The 20096-nt window shown below is 42.6% G+C and overlaps 1 protein-coding gene and 1 long non-coding RNA gene across 2 annotated transcripts in view; one reads left to right on the top strand and one right to left on the bottom strand.

Annotated features, from left to right (window-relative positions):
• Positions 1–589: 589 nt before the first annotated feature.
• LOC146395229 (uncharacterized) lies at positions 590–3659 on the bottom strand. The gene is made up of 2 exons (XR_014832112.1): positions 3158–3659; positions 590–1155 (listed from the first exon to the last, which is right to left on the bottom strand). It is a non-coding gene; the product is annotated as an uncharacterized LOC146395229 (long non-coding RNA).
• A 199-nt stretch (positions 3660–3858) lies between these two features.
• Positions 3859–20096, top strand: part of PANK2 (pantothenate kinase 2) — a 29882-nt gene continuing 13644 nt past the window's right edge. Inside the window, exons 1-3 of the mRNA NM_001435907.1 lie at positions 3859–4212; positions 15184–15536; positions 19049–19302. Of these exons, the coding sequence (NP_001422836.1) occupies positions 3903–4212; positions 15184–15536; positions 19049–19302 (917 nt within the window). The 5' untranslated portion in view covers positions 3859–3902. The remainder of the gene's footprint in view (positions 4213–15183; positions 15537–19048; positions 19303–20096) is intronic.

The raw sequence follows: 20096 nt of genomic DNA, 5'->3' as shown, positions 1-20096 counted from the left end.
GGAGCTGTAGCTGCCAGCCTACGCCAGAGCCACAGCAACGCGGGATCCGAGCCGCGTCTGCAACCTACACCACAGCTCACGGCAACGCCGGATCGTTAACCCACTAAGCAAGGGCAGGGACCGAACCCGCAACCTCATGGTTCCTAGTCGGATTCGTTAACCACTGCGCCACGATGGGAACTCCAGATGTGTGTTTTGTATGATATTTTTTGCTGAGACGGCTCTAAATTTGCAATTCAGTACTTTAGAATTTGGGTAGTTTTTCTAAAGCACTACTTTACCATGACTCCTGTGGCTTCTAATTCTGGTGTGTACATCAGAATACTGGCTTCTCCCCAAGGGTGAATAACTGAGCGAAATGATAAATAACTTAAGAATGCTCTCCCTATAAACATACAATTATTGGGATTCTCTTGTGACACAGTGGGTTAAGCATCCAGTGTTGTCACTGCAGCAGCTTGACTCACTGCTGTGGCTCGGATTAGATCCCTGGCCCAGGAACTTCCATATGCCATAAGTACAGTCAAACAACAAACAAACAATAAACAACAAAAAATGAACTGTTATAAAAATCACAGAGAAAGAAACCTTTTTTCATACCAAGATGACTATATTTTATTTAAAAAATTGCTTTATTATAATTTACAATGTTCTGTAAATTATTGCTGTACAGCAAAGTGACCCAGTTATACATATACATACACTCCTTTTGTCATGTTATCTTCTATCACGTTCTATTACAAGTGATTGGATATAGTTCCTGTGCTATACAGCAGGACCTCATTGCTCATCCATTCTAAATGTCATAGTTTGCATCTACTAACCCCAAACTCCCAGTCCAGCCCACTCCCTCCCCCTTCCGCTTGGCAACCACAAATCTGTTCTCCCTGTATGTGAATCTGTTTCTGTTCTAGGAAACCTCCTAAATGCTCCTTTTATTTCAGCCTCCCCCCACTCTCCCACCCTCCTCCGACCCAGGCACCCTGTGGCATATAGAAGTTCCTGGGCCAGGGACTAAACCCAAGCCAGAGCTGGGACCTTCACCACAGCTGCAGCAATGCTGGATCCTTCATCTGTTGCACAGGGCCTGGGATCAAACTAGTCCCTCCGCAGCGACAAGCCAGATCATTAATCCACTGCGCCACAGGAGGAACTCTTCATTTCAGTTTTTGGAAGAAAAAAAAATCTAAGCTTAATCATGGGTTTATTCGCTCCAAGGAAAATCTTCAATTTCATTTTAAGTTCTACTTCGGTATAATACACATACAGAAAAGTGCACAGATCTACTGCATCAAGTGAATACCCTACAAAACGTTAGAAAGTGAACACACTCATATAACCACCACGCATACCAAAGAAACCAAACACTACCAGCTCTCTAGAAGCCTATTTGTCATCTTCTCATCATTATTCTCTCCCCCTCCCCTACCAAAGTAACCAGCATTCTGATTTTTTTTTTTTTTTTTTTTTTTTTTTTTTTTTTTTTGGCTGCACCCAGGACATGAGGAAATTCCTGGGCCAGAGATCAAATCTGTGCCATACCTGTTACCAGAGCCACAGCCATGACAATGTGGGATTCTTAACATGATGAGCCATAAGGGAAGTCCTTCTTTTTCTTCTTCTTTTTTTTTTTTTGTAGCATTCTGATTTCTAACATCATTTAATGTTGAACTTCATATTAAGTGGAATCATATAGTATACATTGTTTAGGTCTGGTTTCTTTTACTCAATTTATTTGCATTTTTGACTTAGGATTATAAACATCCTGACTAACTGCCATTACAATATTTCACCTGTTATTGTGGATAAACTTTAATGACAGCCACAGACTGTCTGCAAGTTCACACCAGAGAGTGAAGACACATGTATTTAAGAGGAGAAAAAGCCTTCCAGTGATTTACTGAAATTTCACTGAATGTGTGCCTTTTGGTTATTACAAGCCTGAGAAGTGAATTTCTCAGGAATGTTGCTGGGAATTTTAAGTGACATGTAAAGACACTCTGCACACCGTAAAAAAGAATGGCTATACATGTCGAGTGCTGTTTTGATGTTGGGGTTTGTCTTGGCAGCCTTAGGTGAGGATGATTCTTGATTCTTCAGGATAATCTAGCTCACCTCAGCCTTGGAAGGAAGGTCCCTCAGGTCAAAGTGAACTATATACACATATATTTTTTTTTGGTGGGAGGAGGCAGAAATGTAGGTAATGCTGGGCACTAAGGTTTAGAAGAGTAGCTATAGGTTTTCTCGGTTCTCGTAGGATCCACCTGGTGTGGCTTCCTGCAGGAGCTGGAATTTTCAGAGTTAGGAAATAAGGTTTCCAGTGTTATTCCTACAGTGAAGGGAGCTAGTTTTGGGTAAGCATGGTAATTTTATTCAAGAGAGAAGCTTGGAGTTCCCATCGTGGCACACTGGAAATGACTCAGACTAGGAACCATGAGGTTCCAGGTTCGATCCCTGGTCTTGCTCAGTGGGTTAAGGATCTGGTGTTGTCATGAGCTGTGGTGTAGGTGGCAGATGAGGCTGGGATCTGAGGTTGCTGTGGCTGTGGTGTACGCGGGCGGCTACAGCTCCGATTTGACCCCTAGCCTGGGAACCTCCATATGCTGCGGGTGTGGCCCTAAAAAGCAAAAAAATAAAATAAAATAAAGAATAAAAAACAAGAGAGAAGCCCATCTTCTTATTCAGTCTGCTACTAGCCATCATTATAGAAAAGATGAATAAAATAAGGGACATTAAGTTTCTCAGTGGAGGCACTTATGAAATAATTAACAAGCAAGATAAACCCACAATCCTATTAAAACTTGATGGAATGAGGGAGTGCCATGCCTGTACAGAACCATGGATCACTTCAGGCATGGGTAACAATGGGAGAAGAGACGCTTGGATGGGCCTTTGAAATCTCAGGTCAGTACCTCAGGGCTAGAAGTGACCATGATCTTGACCCCGCAAAGAAGGTAAGATGATTTAAAAAACAAAAGCCCAACCAAACAAAACCTCCAACAGCCTAGGCTCCAAGGTGGCTACCAAATTCTTCTATGTCCTCCAGGGCACCGCACAAAAAGGGTGTCCAGATTCTCCTTCCAAAAGCCAATCCTACTTCCTAGCTCCCACACCTCCTCCTTCACTACTGGAGGGTGGCAAAGGATTTATAACCCACCTCTTTCTTCCAGTTGCCATGGAGACCAATCCCAGTCCTTTCATTCCTTCTGGTTCCAGGAACATATCTCTAACGCAGGAGGAAAGGAGGGGGCTTAGCCCAAACACGCCAGTGGCAGTGACTGGGGGAGGGGTTGGCAGTGAGAGCGCGTAGCACTGGCGGCCTAGACCGCAGCGGGAGAATAGGGTCGAGGGACAAAGACTAAGTTCGGCCGCGGTTCAGGCCCTTCCGTTTGCCAACAACTGGTGACCAGACCCTTCGGGGACACTGCTAGGCTGGAAGAGGGCTCGAGCTGGAAGCCGACGAGACGTAGCAGGGGGACGGAACTCGGGGGCGCGAGACGACCTTTCTCGCCTCGGGGGAGAGTTTTGGGGCCCTGAGCACGGGCCTGTGCATCCGGGCGGGCGGGTGCCGAGGGTGGACAGAACGCTGGCCCCTCCACCCACGCCTCCATTGGGCGGCTCCGCCATCCCTCTCAGCTCAGCAACCCCGCCTTCACCTCCTCCGCCCAGCCCGGATCTCCCTCCCACCGCCCCGCCCCGCCCCGTTCTGGCGTCTCTCATTGGATAGGGGTGCTGTCGATCGGCCTCAAGTCAGGGAACCTATTGGACAAGAGGCCTTCGGGCCGCCCCCAGCCTTCTTGGATTGGTTTGCTGCGCGTTGGCGCAACGGAAGAGGCGGCCTGCCGAGGGTGCTTGTCTGCTCTGGCTGGGTTGCCGCGGAGGAGGCGACGAGGGGTTCGGCACTGGGGGGCTGGCTCGGGCGGCAGCAGTGGCTGCTGCGAATGGGAGCGGGCAGACTCGGCGCGCCCATGGAGCGCCACGGCAGGGCCGCCGCCTCCTCTGCCTCGTCGGCCGGGAAGTCGGCGCCTGGGGGAGCCGTTGGGGGGCGGCGGGAGCCGCTGCGGCGCCGGGCGAGCAGCGCGTCGGCGTCTGCCGTCGGGGCCTCGGCCTTGTCTTCGGCGGAGGGTGTAAGGCGGGACCGGCCCGGCTCTTACAGCGGCACTACCTCCGTCTCCCGTCAGCGCGTCGAAAGCCTCAGGAAGAAGCGGCCGCGTAAGTGCCCGGCGGGGCGCCCTCGCGGCTCGCCCTGCCCCCTTCCGGCCAGGCTGCCGTTTTTTCCCGCGCGCCCGCGCGGAGACAGTGCCCCCGCACGGTGGTCCCAGGTTGGTGCGTGGGCAACACCCGGCTGGAGGCCTCGTGTTCCCCCAAACGCTGAGGTTTCCTGTTCGGCCCTGTCCAGCCTTGGTGTGCAGTGTTCCGCGCTTCTCCGTTGTCCAAGTGGAGGGGTCCTTCCCCAGGGATTCTTTAGCTCCTTGTGCATTCTTTGCCCCGAGAGTCACATGATTTTTTTCTCGGGAAGTCTTTTGACTCATTTTCACCGCCTTCCCCCACCCCAGATTATTTGAATCCCCAATGTATGTCTTACGTGGGTTTCCCAAGAGCTGCTTTTCAAGGCGTTGCATCCTTTTTATCTGGACGTTTGGGGCATATTGGAAAATGTTTGAGTTGTTGCAAGCCTAAAACCGAATTTCTTGTTCTGTGTACTGAGCTTTGGCTGCCTTTCTTATGAGAAATCGGGTCAGCTCTCACCCAGATAGCGCCTCGATTTTCTTTCCATCTATTTACTGATCCTCATGATTCAGGACTGTGGCATTCTGGGCACTAAGCCTTTTTCTTTTGAGGGAAAACGACATCTTCCTGAATCTTGCCGTGGCAATTGCACATGCTCTTCCCAGAGAGAATCGGTTTCTCCATTCTTATTAATCAGGTTTCTTTTCCTGCGTTGTGATCTAGTCCAAATACTTTCTTCCCTTTATAGGTCTTCATTTCAGGTCCTATAGCAAGCAGCCATTGCAGTTCTTGAAAGTATCCAGTGTCTTGATGCTCTGAGATGAGCTTTACAGCAAGGTTAGACTTTTTTTTTCTTGTTTCCAGATAAATGTTTCAGGAAATCAGCTTGTTTTAAATAAAGCTTATGAATGAGAAGGTGGCAGGATGAGTATTAGGTGTTTATTGGATAGTCTTGTACTTTACCCAACAACTCAGTTGCTTTTATCTTCTATGATTTGCATGATTGAATTGGCAGTCCTGTTTTGCTCTGAAAAGGTTCTTCTCAATTCTTTTGCCTTTTCCTGTTTTCTTGAAAGATTTTTAGAAAAGAGATTATCTGCTTTTTCAACCTGTACTATTTTTTTTTAGAGCCCGGTTAGCGTTTTGAGAAGCACTTGCTTTTTAAGCGATGCAAAACATTAGTACCTTCATGGTTTTGTACTACCTCATTAGAGATGGATATAAATTCCAGGGATTCAGCAAATAAGAGTCATAACCTTATAGCCAGCTGTTTGTGGCCATTGGCCACAAAGATTCTAAGCACGTATTGTGATTTGGGTGTTTGCCACTATTCTAGCACTTTAAGTAAAAATTTTTTTCATGTACTCTTCTGAGAGCTTTAATAACTCATTTTATTAGTCCTTACAACTCCTAGGTAGGTGGTAGAATTCCATTTTACAGATAAGAAAACTAGGACACATTTACCCAGTGTCAAATGATCGAAAAGAAATGTACACTCAGGAACTCTAGTTTTGTGATGTCTGCTCTTGAGCACTGTGCTTTATTGAATTGTTTGTTTTTTTAGCTATGTCTTCATTGCTCTAAGACCAGGTATAATTACGATCTTTTACATTCAAGGCTCTCTTTCTTGAGAAAATTTTTACCTACTGAACTTACAAATTTTGGAATTTTTAGTACTTCCAAATTTCTGGTACTTCCAAATTTTGAGCATAAAAGTAACACTAGGAGTTAAAATGCAGGTTCCCTAGGTCCAGTTTTGCATCTTTTGAATCAGACTGGAGAGGCTAAGACCTGTGCCGCGTTTTTAACAACCTCTGCGTGTCATTCAGATAGAGGTCACTCCAAGACCACTCTGTAAAACACTTTTAACTATTGAGAGGGTAGGATTGGTGGTATATAAAGTGATTTTGAAATGTCTTTTGAGGAACTAAGACAATATTCATGTTGTAGGATTTATTTTGTTTTGGTATCTGATGTTTGTTACGGCGCCTTTTATTTCTTTTTCTGACTGATTGATAAGTCATGAAAAGCCATCTCTCAGATAATGAAACTGGTTAAAGAAATAAACAGGGTATTGTTTTTCCTTCCATTTCTTCTTTCTGTGCTATCCAGAGGTGCACTTGTTAGATGGAGAGGCAGTGTATTGATCGCTGAGCCCTCCAAGAATGTGCTTTGGTTTTAACTTTGAGGGAATTTAATAGAGATTAAATCTTTTTTTTTTTTTTTTTTTTAAAGGAGAATTGGGTAGGGGGTGGTGCCAGCTTTTGTTAGAAAACCTTGTTCTGACATCATTACACTACTTATCTAAAGGTAGGAGACTAGTTGTCATTGGAAAGTAGAAGATGTTCAGTCTATCTTAGGAATTGTTGTGGGCCCTGATTATAGTTTTGTTCTGCCATACATGTTACTGAGAGCAATGTGATTCCCAAACCTGTCCCCATTTCAGACTTAACACATCATAGCCATTAGGGATGAGGCCAGGCTTGTATGTCTAGAAGTTCCTCAAAAGTTTTAGATTAGCTGGCATATGTCTCATATATCTGCGAGAAATACCAAATAAAGATTGGTTTAAAATGATGGAAATGGTTTTTTTTTGTGGCAGAGCGTGTTAAGGATCCAGTGTTGTCACCACAATGGCTCAGGTTGCTGCTGCGACATGGGTTAGAGCCTTGGCTCGGGAATTTCCACATGCAGGGAGGGGCACAGACAAAAAATGATGGAAACAAAGATGCTAATGATAGTAGCAGTACTTACATGTTTATGTTAGACACTGTGCTAAATCCTTTATGAACATTCTTTTTTGTTTTGTTTTTTTATGGCTGCATCCAGTGGCATGTGGAAGTTCCTGGGCCAGGGATTGAATCCCAGCCGAAGCTGAGACCTACACTGAAGCTGCTGCAGCGCTGGATCCTTAAACTAACTGTGCCCTGCCAGGGATCAAACCTGAGCCTCTCCAGTGACCTGAGTTGCTGCAGTCCGATTCTTTTTTTTTTTTTGCCTTTTGTCTTTTGTCTTTTTAGGGCCACATGTGTGGCATATGGAAGTTCCCAGGCTAGGGGTCTAATCGGAGCTGTAGCCGCCAGCCTATGCCAGAGCCACAGCAATGCGGGATCCGAGCTGAGTCTGCAACCCACACAACAGCTCATGGCAACGCCGGATCCTTAACCCACTGAGCAAGACCAGGGATTGAACCTGCAACCTCACGGTTCCTAGTCGGATTCGTTAACCACTGAGCCACGACGGGAACTCCTGCAGTCGGATTCTTAACCTACTGCGCCACAGCTGGAACTCCAATGAACATTTGTTTTAAGTCTTGGAATTATCCTGCAAAGTGGAAATTTGTTATCCCCAGTTTCCAGATGAGGAAACAGGCACAGTGAAATTTTTCCTTTGTCCAGTGGCATATAGTGAGTTGGTAATGGAACTGTGTTTTGATTCTAGGTGTCTGACTTCAGACCCAGTGTTCTTGACTTTTCCCATCTTGGAAGGTACATGTGATGTAATCCAGAGTAGTGGTTCTCACATGGAATCACTCAGAAGCTTAAAAAAAAAAACCCTCAGGTCACAGAGGGGTCTGAAAACATCTTTTAATCTTTAAAATTTTGTTGAGGCATAATTAAATACAGTAAAATGTACAATTTTGACAAATGTATACACGCATTTAACAAGAGAACATACATTTTAATCAGGGGCCCCGGATGTGCAGGAGGTGTGGGAACTCTGGAATCAGAGTGCGAGCTTCATGGCAGTGTCCAGGGGATGAGACACTGCCTGGATCTTTGCAGGTGACTCCCAGCATCTTGTAGCACTCCAGGAGAGCTTTGGGACATGCTGATTTTGGTCTCCTGCCAATCATGGAATGTCCTTAATCTCCATTAGTCTAGAAAATAAACCTTTGTTTGTAGCTTGATAATGCTAATCTAGAAAATAGTTAGCTTTTCCTTGGGATTTGGCAGAAAGGAGCTGGTGCTGAGGCCTGAGAGGCTGCTTTTTATCAGGTGCAGTGTTTCATCTTGAGTTAGGGAATTGGAAAGGGCTGCCCACTGTGAACTCAGGAATAAAAGTTAGATTTCTATTGCTTTGTAGCCCATTTTTGAGAGATAGAATAGGTGAGGATGCTTTCTAACCTATTGTTTTATCAACTTTATTTATTTACTTATTTATTTTTGTCTTTTTGCCATTTCTTGGGCCGCTCCTGTGGCATATGGAGGTTCCCGGGCTAAGGGTCGAATCGGAGCTGTAGCCCCTGGCCTACGCCAGAGCCACAGCAACGCAGGATCCGGGCCATGTCTGCTACCTACACCACAGCTCATGGCAACGCTGGAACCTCGACCCACTGAGCAAGGGCAGTGATCGAACCCGCAACCTCATGGTTCCTAGTCGGATTCGTTAACCACTGCGCCACGACGGGAACTCCTGTTTTATCAACTTTAAATAGGAGTTCCCTGGTGACTCATCTGGCATTGTCACTACTGTGGCTGAGGTTTGGTCCCTGACCAGGGAACTTCTGTATACTTTAGGCACAGCCAAAAAAAAAAAAAATTAAATGAAATAAAAGTAAACATGGCCCCGCTTCTTCCATGAAAAATGTAAAGCATTGAGAGCAGCCTAAAAATAATACAATTATGCAGCTTGTGAAATTATAGTATATTATTTTAGAGGCCCATGTATACATTTAGATAATATGATTAAGTGTTGGCATCCTTGCCCTCTATTTATCGGGAGACCGTAGCAAGAAGGGATGTATGCTGTTAAAAATATTTTACTTAAAGATGTTAAAAGGAGAGATAAGGAACATGATAATGAACTGTAGACTGTTTGATTTTTTTCTTAATGGTTTTCCTGGAAACTATTAGGGCCTGGTGCTTTTTTGTTGTTGTTTGGGTGATTGATCTTTGACCTCTTTAAAAAAATTTTCAGTGCTTTTGATTTCTGTGTTTTCTACCTCATTTGGGCTACTTTTTGTACTCTTTTTGTGCTTATTTTCTAGCTAATCCTCAGTTTAGTGTACACTTTATTTCATTTATTTTTGGCTATGCCCACATCATGTGAAAGTTCCCAGGCTGGAGATTGAACTTGTACCTCAGCAGTTATCTGAGCCGCTACCGTGGCAACATCTGATCCTTAACCCTCTGACCACAAGGGAACTCTTATTTAGTGTACATTTTAAATTCACTATTAGAAAGTTGTAAATTGGCTTATTTGTACATTTTCTTGTTATGTACTTTGATCTTCTTTAAGAAAAGCTATAGCTACTTCCTTTTTTTTTGGTCCACACCTGTGGCATATGAAAGTTCCCAGGCCAGGGATCAAGTCTGAGCTGTATACATCCCTGCTCAGGCTTGGGATCTTTTTTTTTTTGTCTTTTTTGTTGTTGTTGCTATTTCTTGGGCCGCTCCTGCGGCATATGGAGGTTCCCAGGCTAGGGGTTGAATCGGAGCTGTAGCCACCGGCCTACGCCAGAGCCACAGCAACGTGGGATCCGAGCCGCGTCTGCAACCTACACCACAGCTCACGGCAACGCCGGATCGTTAACCCACTAAGCAAGGGCAGGGACCGAACCCGCAACGTCATGGTTCCTAGTCAGATTCGTTAACCACTCCCAGGCTTGGGATCTAATGGGCAACACCACAGAGATGCTTTTAACCCAATACAGGAACTCCGTTTATTTCTTTTTCTTGGATATTCTTATCAGAAATTTGTCCGTTTTAATGGCTTTTTCAAAGCTTGATTTTTTTTTTTCTTTTTGCTATTTCTTTGGGCCGCTCCCGTGGCATATGGAGGTTCCCAGGCTAGGGGTCGAATCAGAGCTGTAGCCCCTGGCCTACGCCAGAGCCACAGCAACGTGGGATCCGAGCTGCAGTCTGCAACCTACACCACAGCTCACGGCAATTGAGCAAGGGCAGGGACTGAACCCCCAACCTTATGGTTCCTAGTCGGATTCGTTAACCATTGTGCCACGATGGGAACTCCCTAAAGCTTGATTTTATTGATCATCTCTTGTAGCTTTGTTCACAAAGATGATTTTTTTCTAGTTTCGTTTACATCTTGCTTTGATCTTTAATAACTTCCTTCTACTTATTTTGAGTGTGTTTTATTCTTTTTCTAGAATTTCAGGTTGTATATGACATTGCCTTTTATTCATGCTTCCTTCTTTTTGAATGTATTTGATGAATATTTAAGGTTATACATTTCCCTTTGAATGTCACCTTGGATATTCTTTTTGATAATGCAGTGTTTTCATTGTCATTCATTTAAAAATAAATTTTGTTCTGATTTCATCTTCAATTTCAGAGGTAATGAATTCGAAAATTTCCAGGTAGATAGATTTATTTCTTTGCGTCTGTTGGATTAATTTCTTATTTTGAGATGTTGTGGAAAACGGATGTGGTTTGGTTTTGTTCTTCAGAATTTGAGGTTCCACTGATTTGTAGATTTATCAGTTACTCTTTGTTTTTAATATTTTTTTTTTTTTTTTTTTTTTTTTTTTTTTTTTTGTCTTTTGGTCTTTTTGTTGTTGTTGTTGTTGTTGTTGCTATCTCTTGGGCCGCTTCCGCGGCATATGGAGGTTCCCAGGCTAGGGGTTGAATCGGAGCTGTAGCCACCGGCCTACGCCAGAGCCACAGCAACGTGGGATCCGAGCCGAGTCTGCAACCTACACCACAGCTCACGGCAACGCCGGATCGTTAACCCACTGAGCAAGGGCAGGGACCGAACCCGCGACCTCATGGTTCCTAGTCGGATTCGTTAACCACTGCACCACGACGGGAACTCCTGTTTTTAATATTTTTTGAAGCATATGTCAGGATCATATCAATTGTACTTTTTTATGCACATGACATAATTTTTTTTGGTCCCCTTATGATGCTTTTTGTTTGAATTCTTGTCAGTCTGCTAGTATTGTATTTGCATTCTGTTAACATTTGCTTGATTCAGTGGAGTAACATTGCCCAGGCATTTATTTTGCTTACCCAAATTCAACTATATAAATGTGGCAAATCAGTTAATAAGCGGTGCCATGGCTCTACTCTCTGATTTAGTCAGTGACTATATAATTCCAAGTGAGCTCAGGGCTGGAGATCACTGTTTGGATGGGCACCTCTTATATAGTGTGAGCACAATAGCCCTTGTTAAATGCAGTGCTGGTCTTGAAACATAAGGTTTGACTTTTACTGTATCATGTTTCCTAAATGAAGTCAACCGCTCTATCAGTTTCCAGTGAGATGCTTAAGATTTTGACTTGTTCATTTTTGACTGAATGCCATTTTCATCTTAAAACATTTAATTCCTCCTCATGATGGGACTACATTGTGGGTGTTTTACCACTAATTTACCTTCAGTCTGTTTGTTTAATGTTATTTTAGGTGTATCTTTTTTACATAAGCATATAGTTGAATTTTCTCTTTAATCTGGAAAGAAATTGGACCTATTTGTGATTACTGATGTTTGTATTCATTCCTGTCATTTCTTTGTTTTGTATTTACTATACTTTTTTTTCTCTTTGTTTTTGAACTTTTTTTTCCCCCTAGTTGTTTGAAGGTCATATGTCATTTTCTCTTCTTCTGGAGTTACCTGTAAGTTTTTAATGCATTTAAACCATCACTTCTTTATTCTTATTTAGAAATAATCAGAATCTATATCTTCCGTTCCCCAACAAGACAGAACTGCTGCTTGCTTTGACTTCCCTCTCCTTTCTGTTCTCTCTTCGACTTCCTATGTTGAAATCATGTAAGTATTTTAGTTCTGGATTGCTTATTTCCTAAAAGTCAGCATGTATTGCTTCCTGTGCTTATCATTGTTTATTATGGCTCATATATTCTTGGATGCTTTAAAAAATTGTGTTGGAGTACATCTACTAATTATTTCAGAGAAGATCTTTGAACAATAAATACTGAGCTCTCTCATGTGTGAAAATGTCTTTCTTCTGCACTCCCGTGAAAGCTGATTTGGTTGGATGTGAGTTTCACATTGTTTTCCTTATAACTTTGCCATTGCTCTTTTGTTTTCTAGCATCTGTGCTGCTGATGAAAAGTCTAATTTTACCTTTGTGTGATTTATGTGTCTTCGTAGGAATTCACTTTTCTCCTTTGGAAGTTTTTAAGATTTCCTGTAATTTCAGTAGGATGTGACTATGAGTTTCCCCTTTCTCCAATTATTAACTCCATTTAACACTTAGTGGATCTTTCAGTCCGGTGATTCCTGTCCTCACCTGTCTCCCCCAGAGAATTTCTAGAACTCACATAACATAGACGTTGGACTTTGTGGTTCTGTGTTCTGTATATCTACCTTTCTTTCATACTCAAGAGGCATTTTGGGAGCATTTCTTAGTTTTGTTTTCCATTCTTTTTTTTTTCTGTGCCCATTTTGTTGTTAAATTATCTGTTGAATTTTATTTTGGAAATGAGTATGTTTTTTCTTTTCTAAAAGTGTCTTTATTGGATATAATTTGCATACAATAAAATATATCCACTTAAAGTATATGGTTCCATGTGTTTTGACAGAGAGCTACTCCTGTGAAGCTTCCCTCTCACCCCCAACAGTTAACATTTGGGCTATCACAGAAAGTTTTCTCCTGTCCCTGTACAGTCCTCTCTCTTCTTCCCCCAGCCTATGATCGACTTTCTATCATTTGCAGAAACGATTATTTTGCATTTTCTTGAGTTCGTGTAAATGGACTCATTTAGCATGTAGCTTTTTGTGCTTATTTGTTTTTTTTGGCTGTGCCTGTGGCATATGGAAGTTCCCAGGCCAGTGGAACACTAGGGAACTGCCAGAAGTTTCTTTCACTCAGCCTGTTTTTTATTTTTATTTCTTGTTTTATTATAATTTTTTTAGGGCTGCACCCATGGCACATGGAAGTTCCCAGGCTAGGGTCTAATCGGAGCTACAGCTTGCAGCCTACACCACAGTCACAGCAGTGCTGCAGCCGAGCCATGTCTGCAACCTGCACCACAGCTCATGGCAATGCCTGATCCTTAACCCACTGAGTGAGGCCAGAGATCGAACCTGCATCTTCATGGATACTAGTCAGATTCATTATTGCTGAGCCACAAAGGAAACTTTCACTCAGCCTGTTTTTTAGAGTCACTTAAGTACATTGTCCCCTCCTTCCCCTTTTTGGTTTGGGAAGCTTCTCCCCCTCACAACTAGGAAATTAACATTGATACAGTTCACAGATCTTAGTTAGATTTAACCAGTTTTACATAAACTCTCTTGTGTATGTGTGTTTAGTTCTATGTAATTTAATCACATGTGTAGATTCTTCCAGCAACAACCACGGTTGACAGTCATTTCTTAATTTCTAATTTTTCTTCAGCTTATCGTTCATGGGTAAATCTCACTTTACCTTGGAGAATATTTATGGTTCTTTTTAAAGTCTCTGTTTGTTCCTGCAACTCTTTCTTCAGATATTTAACTTCTCATTTTTGTGGTGTTGATTTCCCTCTTGGTGACTCTAGTTTGTAAAGTGATCATCTCTGGTTTGAGGATTGCTGTTCTTCTGTCAGTAGGTGTTTACCGCTCTGTCAGGATGGATTGTAGGGGAGAGATGGGAAACACGTCCAGATGCGGGGGCTCCTCACTTCTGAGTAATAGCAGCTCCCTGGATGCCATACTGCTTCTTGGGCTCAAGTGCCTATGCTCAGTGCAGACATTGCAGGGGGAGGGGGTTAGTGGTTCTCAGTAAAGGGAAGCTACTGGCCTGTGTGTTGTGCCAAGTGCATTTCCCCACCGGATCACCTGTGACTGCACCAGCCTGCTCCTGTTCCTGTGGCAGCCCCCACTGACAGCTTGGATGGAGCATCCCTCTGCTCCGTCTACCTTTGTAGCTGCTTCCAATTTTTATAGCATTTTTCTTTTGAGGGTTCTGGACAGTTATTGCCTCTAATCAACTGCTGATATTATCACTTGTTTCTCAGAATTATTTAAATTAATTAATTGATTTTTTTTGGCTGTGTCCGAGGCATATACAAGTTCCTGGGCCAGGGATCAAACCTGAGCCACAGCAGTGACAATGCTGAATCCTTAACCACTAGGCCACCAGGGTACTCCCATCTCAGAATTATTTTAGAAAAATCAATGTCTAGATCTTTAGTCATTTTTAGGATTTAAGGTGGGAGGAGAAGGCATGTGTAGCTAATGTAGTTTATCTTTAAAAAAATTTTTTTAAAAATTTTATGGCCGCATCCTCGGCATATGGAAGTTCCCAGGCCAGGGATAGAATCTGAGCCACAACGTGTCCTATGCTGCAGCTGCGGCGACACTGGATCTTTAACCCACTGCACCAGGCTGGGGATTGAGCCTGCGCCTCCCTGCACCTCCACAGTGATCCAAGCTGATGCGACCCACTGCACCACAGCAGGAACTCCAATCTTGATCCAAACTCTTGAAGCCATTTTTTGAGATGGATTGTTGGGGAATGGACATTAACTCTGAAACAGCTGTTGAAATCTGTTGAAACCTTATATTGATAGATTGATTAACATCAGGTTTTGAGAGAAGTTGACCGCTGGAGCTTATATGTTAACATAGAGTTGGGAATTTCTTCTGCCCTTTATTTGAGTGCTAAACTAGAGTTCTGAAAAGTCACTATTTCTTCTTGGGACTGAGGGGAGGGATGAACATTTTCATTCTCAATTTTTTTTTTTTCAGAGTTGAGGATAATGGGTAGTCATTTTCCTATTTTTTAATATTTCACAGTGCACTTTGGGCTTGTCTGTATAAGAGGTTTGAGTTGGCTTAACATTGTGATATTTTTCAAAAGAAAATTTTTATTTTTTTTAAGATTTTTCTTCCAGGTCAGACAGAATCATATTTCTTCTCCCCTACCTAAACCTTTTTGTTTATATAGTTCTTGGAAACCTCAGGGTATGAGATCAATTTTTAATCTAATAAGTATAAATGTAGTTCTCAGAAAAAAAAGCTGTTCTGACTTTTTTTTTCCTTCCTATGTAGTTTTTCCTTGGTTTGGCTTGGATATTGGTGGAACCCTGGTCAAGCTGGTTTATTTTGAACCCAAAGACATCACTGCTGAAGAAGAAGAGGAAGAAGTGGAAAGTCTTAAAAGCATTCGCAAGTACCTGACCTCCAACGTGGCTTACGGGTCAACGGGTATTCGGGATGTGCACCTGGAGCTGAAGGACCTGACTCTGTGTGGACGCAAAGGCAATCTGCACTTTATACGCTTTCCCACTCATGACATGCCTGCTTTTATTCAAATGGGCAGAGATAAAAACTTCTCGAGTCTCCACACTGTCTTTTGTGCCACTGGAGGTGGAGCGTACAAATTTGAGCAGGATTTTCTCACAGTATGCATTTTTTAGCTTATATACAATTTATGGTAATCTGATTGTTAGAAATAATTCCAACAGCAGGTGGTGGAATCATTTCCATCTCTAATGAAACTTGAATTTTCTTGAGTCACATTAAGATTGAATATAAATTAGGGATGGGAGTCGCCATCTAGAGATTGTTGTATAGTTTACTTTTTGGCCCAGTTCGGATGAATTGATGAGAATCACAGCCACTAAGAGCATAGCATTTGGTTGTTCTTTTGGTATGAGAAAATCGTCAAGCTGTGGTAAGCAGAGTCAGGAATTCCCTATGAGGAACAAGATCATTGTCTTGAACAATGAGATTGAAAAATAATTTAAAGAAATTAATGTCATTTCATGTCGTAAAATTGTTTCCAGTTTTTTCTACCACAGAATTTACCTTATCCCCCTTATTTTTTTCTTGGAAAGTTTACTATTTTAAAAATACAAGGAACTCTGGTCCAAAATGGTGTTTTTCAGGCCTCAGGGCCAGTGAGAGATGGTTGACAGAGTTTCCTCTCCCCAAATGCCTTTTGAAATGTTCTGTGCTGCACACTTGTTAACAGGAGTCTGGACACTAGGGGGCGTAGCAGTGGACACTTGATTTTGTTTTCATTCAGTGAACACTGTGTAAGGCCTTGAGGCTAGGGCCTTTGAGGGTGGACGTGGGAGTAGATGGGAGAATTGACAAGCGAATTGGCCAACACTCACCTTCAGGGTGCAATGTAGATATAAAATATCTTCAGTGACCATGTTTTTAATGCCCCCAATGAAAATGTTACTACAGAGATTCTGCCTTTGCCTAAATTATTTTTCATTTCTTTTTTTCCCCTTGTGTGTCATTGTATGGTTTGTGACTTTGTCTTCTATTTCCTTTCTCCTGTAACTGACCCATAATTTCTCCCATAATCATAATACGGAATTGACATGAATTTTTTTGGTGGTGGTAGGGCATGTGGAAGTTCCTGGGCCAGGGCTCAAACTGGTGCCCCAGCAGTTTGACCCAAGCCGCTGCAGTGACAATACTGGATCCTTAACCTACTGCACCACAAGAGAACTCCATGAGTTTTTAAACTAGGTGTTACATTGTTTACTTGAGTTTTTCTTGGTGGTGGGTTTTCAGTGGTTTCCTTTCTACCTGAGAGTAACTGGGAAGGTAGCCTGAGGAGAGGAGGTCCCCCTCCTTTGCAGTCATGGTGACCCAGGATTATAGCTGATAGGGAAAGGCGGAAACCTCTTTTATTTCTAGGATCCTGTAGAGATGCCTTTGGAACATATTTGAAAACCATGCGGGCTGTTAGCAGAGGTATTGTGTTGTGTGGTCATCCAAGGAGAAGGGCAGAGTAGATTGTAGACCTTAGGAATTGAGGTTTCTCACCTGTATGGACAAGTGCTATCTTTGAAAATTGTATGAAAATGAAATACCTAACAGATTAGGAGTGACTAACAGTTCATACCCCACAGTGAAATATTTTAAAAAATACAGAGTTTACCCTGTTTCTTTTTAAGTGTGAATCAGATTTCTTCACATTGTACTGAGTTTGCTTGTTGGTGCAACACCTGTTGAGTAACTTGAGTTAGTGAAATAACCTATGTATTTAGTCATCTAACAGTTAGGCTGGGATTCATTAAGAATAATAGCATAGCAGGACATTTTGGGATTACAGGAATTACGAGAAAGATAAAGATACAAGGGCAGAAAACTACTTTGATTCCAAAAGGCCAGCAGTGTAAAATGATTTGGCTTTGAAATGAAAATGCTGGCACTTGAGATTTAAGTGTCAGGAAGTCGGAATTGAATTCAGTATGGCAGAAAGGGCGTGAGCAGATGAAATAAGGGCAGTGGTGAACCCTTTTCAAGGGCTTGGATTTGATCACATGAGTAATTTAACATTCATACTTAAGGATTAAGGATTAAGGTGAAGTTACCTATTAGCTTCCATCATCTCTGGATCAGAATAAATTGAGTGTAGATGCAGTCAAATGAGTTGGATTAAAAGGGGAGAACTTGCAAAGCTCAACTTGGCTGTAAACAGAAATAGGTGCTTGAGGAGGCTGAGGCGTCTTTTCATCTGTCACATACCTTGAGGAGACAACGCTGGAATACTCAGATGGGATAGAGGTTCACAGAGTAAAAAATGCAAGTTTATATCATCTCTCTAAAGTCACCACTGTTAAAAGTTTATGTATCTTTTTAGTTTTTCTGGGCGTGAATATGTATGACACATACATGTACATATAAACATGCTTTTAAAAATAGGCAAATTGGATCATGTTTTATAAAATACTTCTCAGCTATTTTTTTGGGGGGGGTACTAAAAACATGTCTAAGAGTTCTTGCCATTTCAATTCTTCTTTTTTTTTTGGTCTTTTTAGGGCTGCACCTGAGGCATATGGAAGTTCCTAGGCTAGGGTCGAATTGGAGCTGCAGATTCTGGCATATACCACAGCCACAGCAACACCCGGAATCCAAGCTGCATCAGCAACCTACACTGCAGTTTGGGGCAATGCCGGATCCTTAACTCACTGAGTGAAGCCAGGGATCGAACCTGCATCCTCATGGTTACTAGTCAGGTTTGTTACTGTTGAGCCATAACAGGAACTCCAAGATCCTTTTTATTCTTAATCGATATGGCATGTTCCATAATATGAATAGTAATTTAATCATTCCTTTATTAATTACTTAAATGAAATTAAATTGATAACAGTGTTTTGAATTTTGATTCTGCTCTCATCCCCACCCCCGGAGGCTGTAACCAGTTTAAATAGTGAAAAATTTTACCTTCTAATTGGATGCTTTCAGCTTTGCCCATAGGTTATTAATAATAAAATGTGGCCTGCTTTGATCTTGTTCTGTGGCCTTGAAGATGGTCTTTGGAAGGTAGACATTGGAGACCCTGCGGCTCCCACTATGTCTTACTTAGAGTCCCCTTCTTTTGTTTTGTTTTGTTTTGTTTTGTTTTTAGGGCCGCACCTGCAGCAGCATATGGAGGTTCCTAGGCTTGGGGTTGAATCGGAGCTATAGCCGGATCTGAGCCATGTCTGTTACCTATACCACAGCTCACGACAACACCAGATCCTTAACCCACTGAGCAAGGCCAGGGATCGAACCTGCATCCTCATGGATGCTAGTCAGATTTGATTCCTCTGAGCCATGGCGGGAACTCCAGAGTTCGCTTTTTGATGGGGCTGTGACTCAGCTGTGCTCCTGTCTCACAGTCCCTGTAAGCAGACATCTCATTTTTTGCCTGGGTTTTTGGCGCATTCCTCCAGCTGCCACAGTGGTTTGTAGGTAGAGTCTCTTTGGGTCTGTGGGAGCAGGAATCTGTCTTGTCTGTCCATTCCTATATTTGTTGTCTCCAGATATCTGTGCTGTAAAGCATGCACAAATAATACATATCCATGAACACATTTATGGTTTGTCTTATGGAGGGGTGCCTTATTAAACAGTTTTTATTTCTGTTTGGCTTGTTTAAAAATCTGAATACATTTTAATTTCATTACAGATAGGTGATCTTCAGCTTTGCAAACTCGATGAACTAGATTGCTTAGTAAAAGGAATTTTATACATCGACTCAGTTGGATTCAATGGACGGTCACAGTGCTATTACTTTGAAAACCCTGCTGATTCTGAAAAATGTCAGAAGTTACCATTTGATTTGAAAAATCCATACCCTCTGCTACTGGTGAACATTGGCTCTGGGGTTAGCATCTTAGCAGTATATTCCAAAGATAATTATAAGCGGGTCACGGGTACCAGGTAGGTCTTTTATGTAAAGGTCATTGTTTATTCTTGATGTAATAATGGGTTAAAACTGAGTTTTCAGGTATTGAATATAAGTGCATCAAGAACCTGTTAAAATTATGTGAAAAATATGTTTCTTTGGGATTATGCAAGCAAATACTCTTTCTCTTTGGAAATTTTGATTTCATGATCTACTTTTCTTTAGTCTGTTGCTGAAGATTTCATTACCATGGTTTCGTAAAATAGGTCATCAACAGACTCACTGAGCCTGTGATTCCTGCCTTCAGATAGTGTGTGGTGTGCCTATTACCATAAAGTAACCTAAGCTACCAGGTAGCAACTCTCAGGAGAAGGCAAGGCAGGATCCCAGCTTAGAAACTGGTCTAGGTTTTACACGTACACACATGCACAGGGCAGGGGATGGCATGAAATCTGGAAGTTGAGGTACTGAGCAGTACCTCTGAGCAGCACTGAGCAGTACTGAACAGTAGAGAATGATTGGGGGAGGGTAGCCCTAAAAGGGAGGATTAGGTGACAGATGAGAATGAACACATTTTGGTTCAAGAATCAGAGATCACGTCAGGAAAAGCAGGCGCTGGGAATTGGGATAAACAAGTGTTTGAACAGATGTGAGTTAAAGAATGAGAGGAATAATTTGGGGAGAGGAAGCACCCAGGGTGACAAGATGCTTGGATGAGAATGACTCAGGACTTGCACTTGGAGAGAGAGAGAGGGAAGAGGTGCAACCATGGGCCTGGGTGTGATGGGCTGATCTGCACCTGAAGTGCCCAGACTGCCCTGGGGACATG

The sequence above is a fragment of the Sus scrofa genome, chromosome 17 (genome assembly GCF_054392235.1).
Source record: "Sus scrofa isolate SSC_HxYL_T2T_F1_AM1 chromosome 17, Sscrofa_HxYL_maternal_Yorkshire_Landrace_v2.0, whole genome shotgun sequence".
Lineage (NCBI taxonomy): Eukaryota > Metazoa > Chordata > Mammalia > Artiodactyla > Suidae > Sus > Sus scrofa.
The sequence above is the reverse complement of the archived record's forward strand: the minus strand, read 5'-3'. Positions and strand labels throughout refer to the sequence as shown.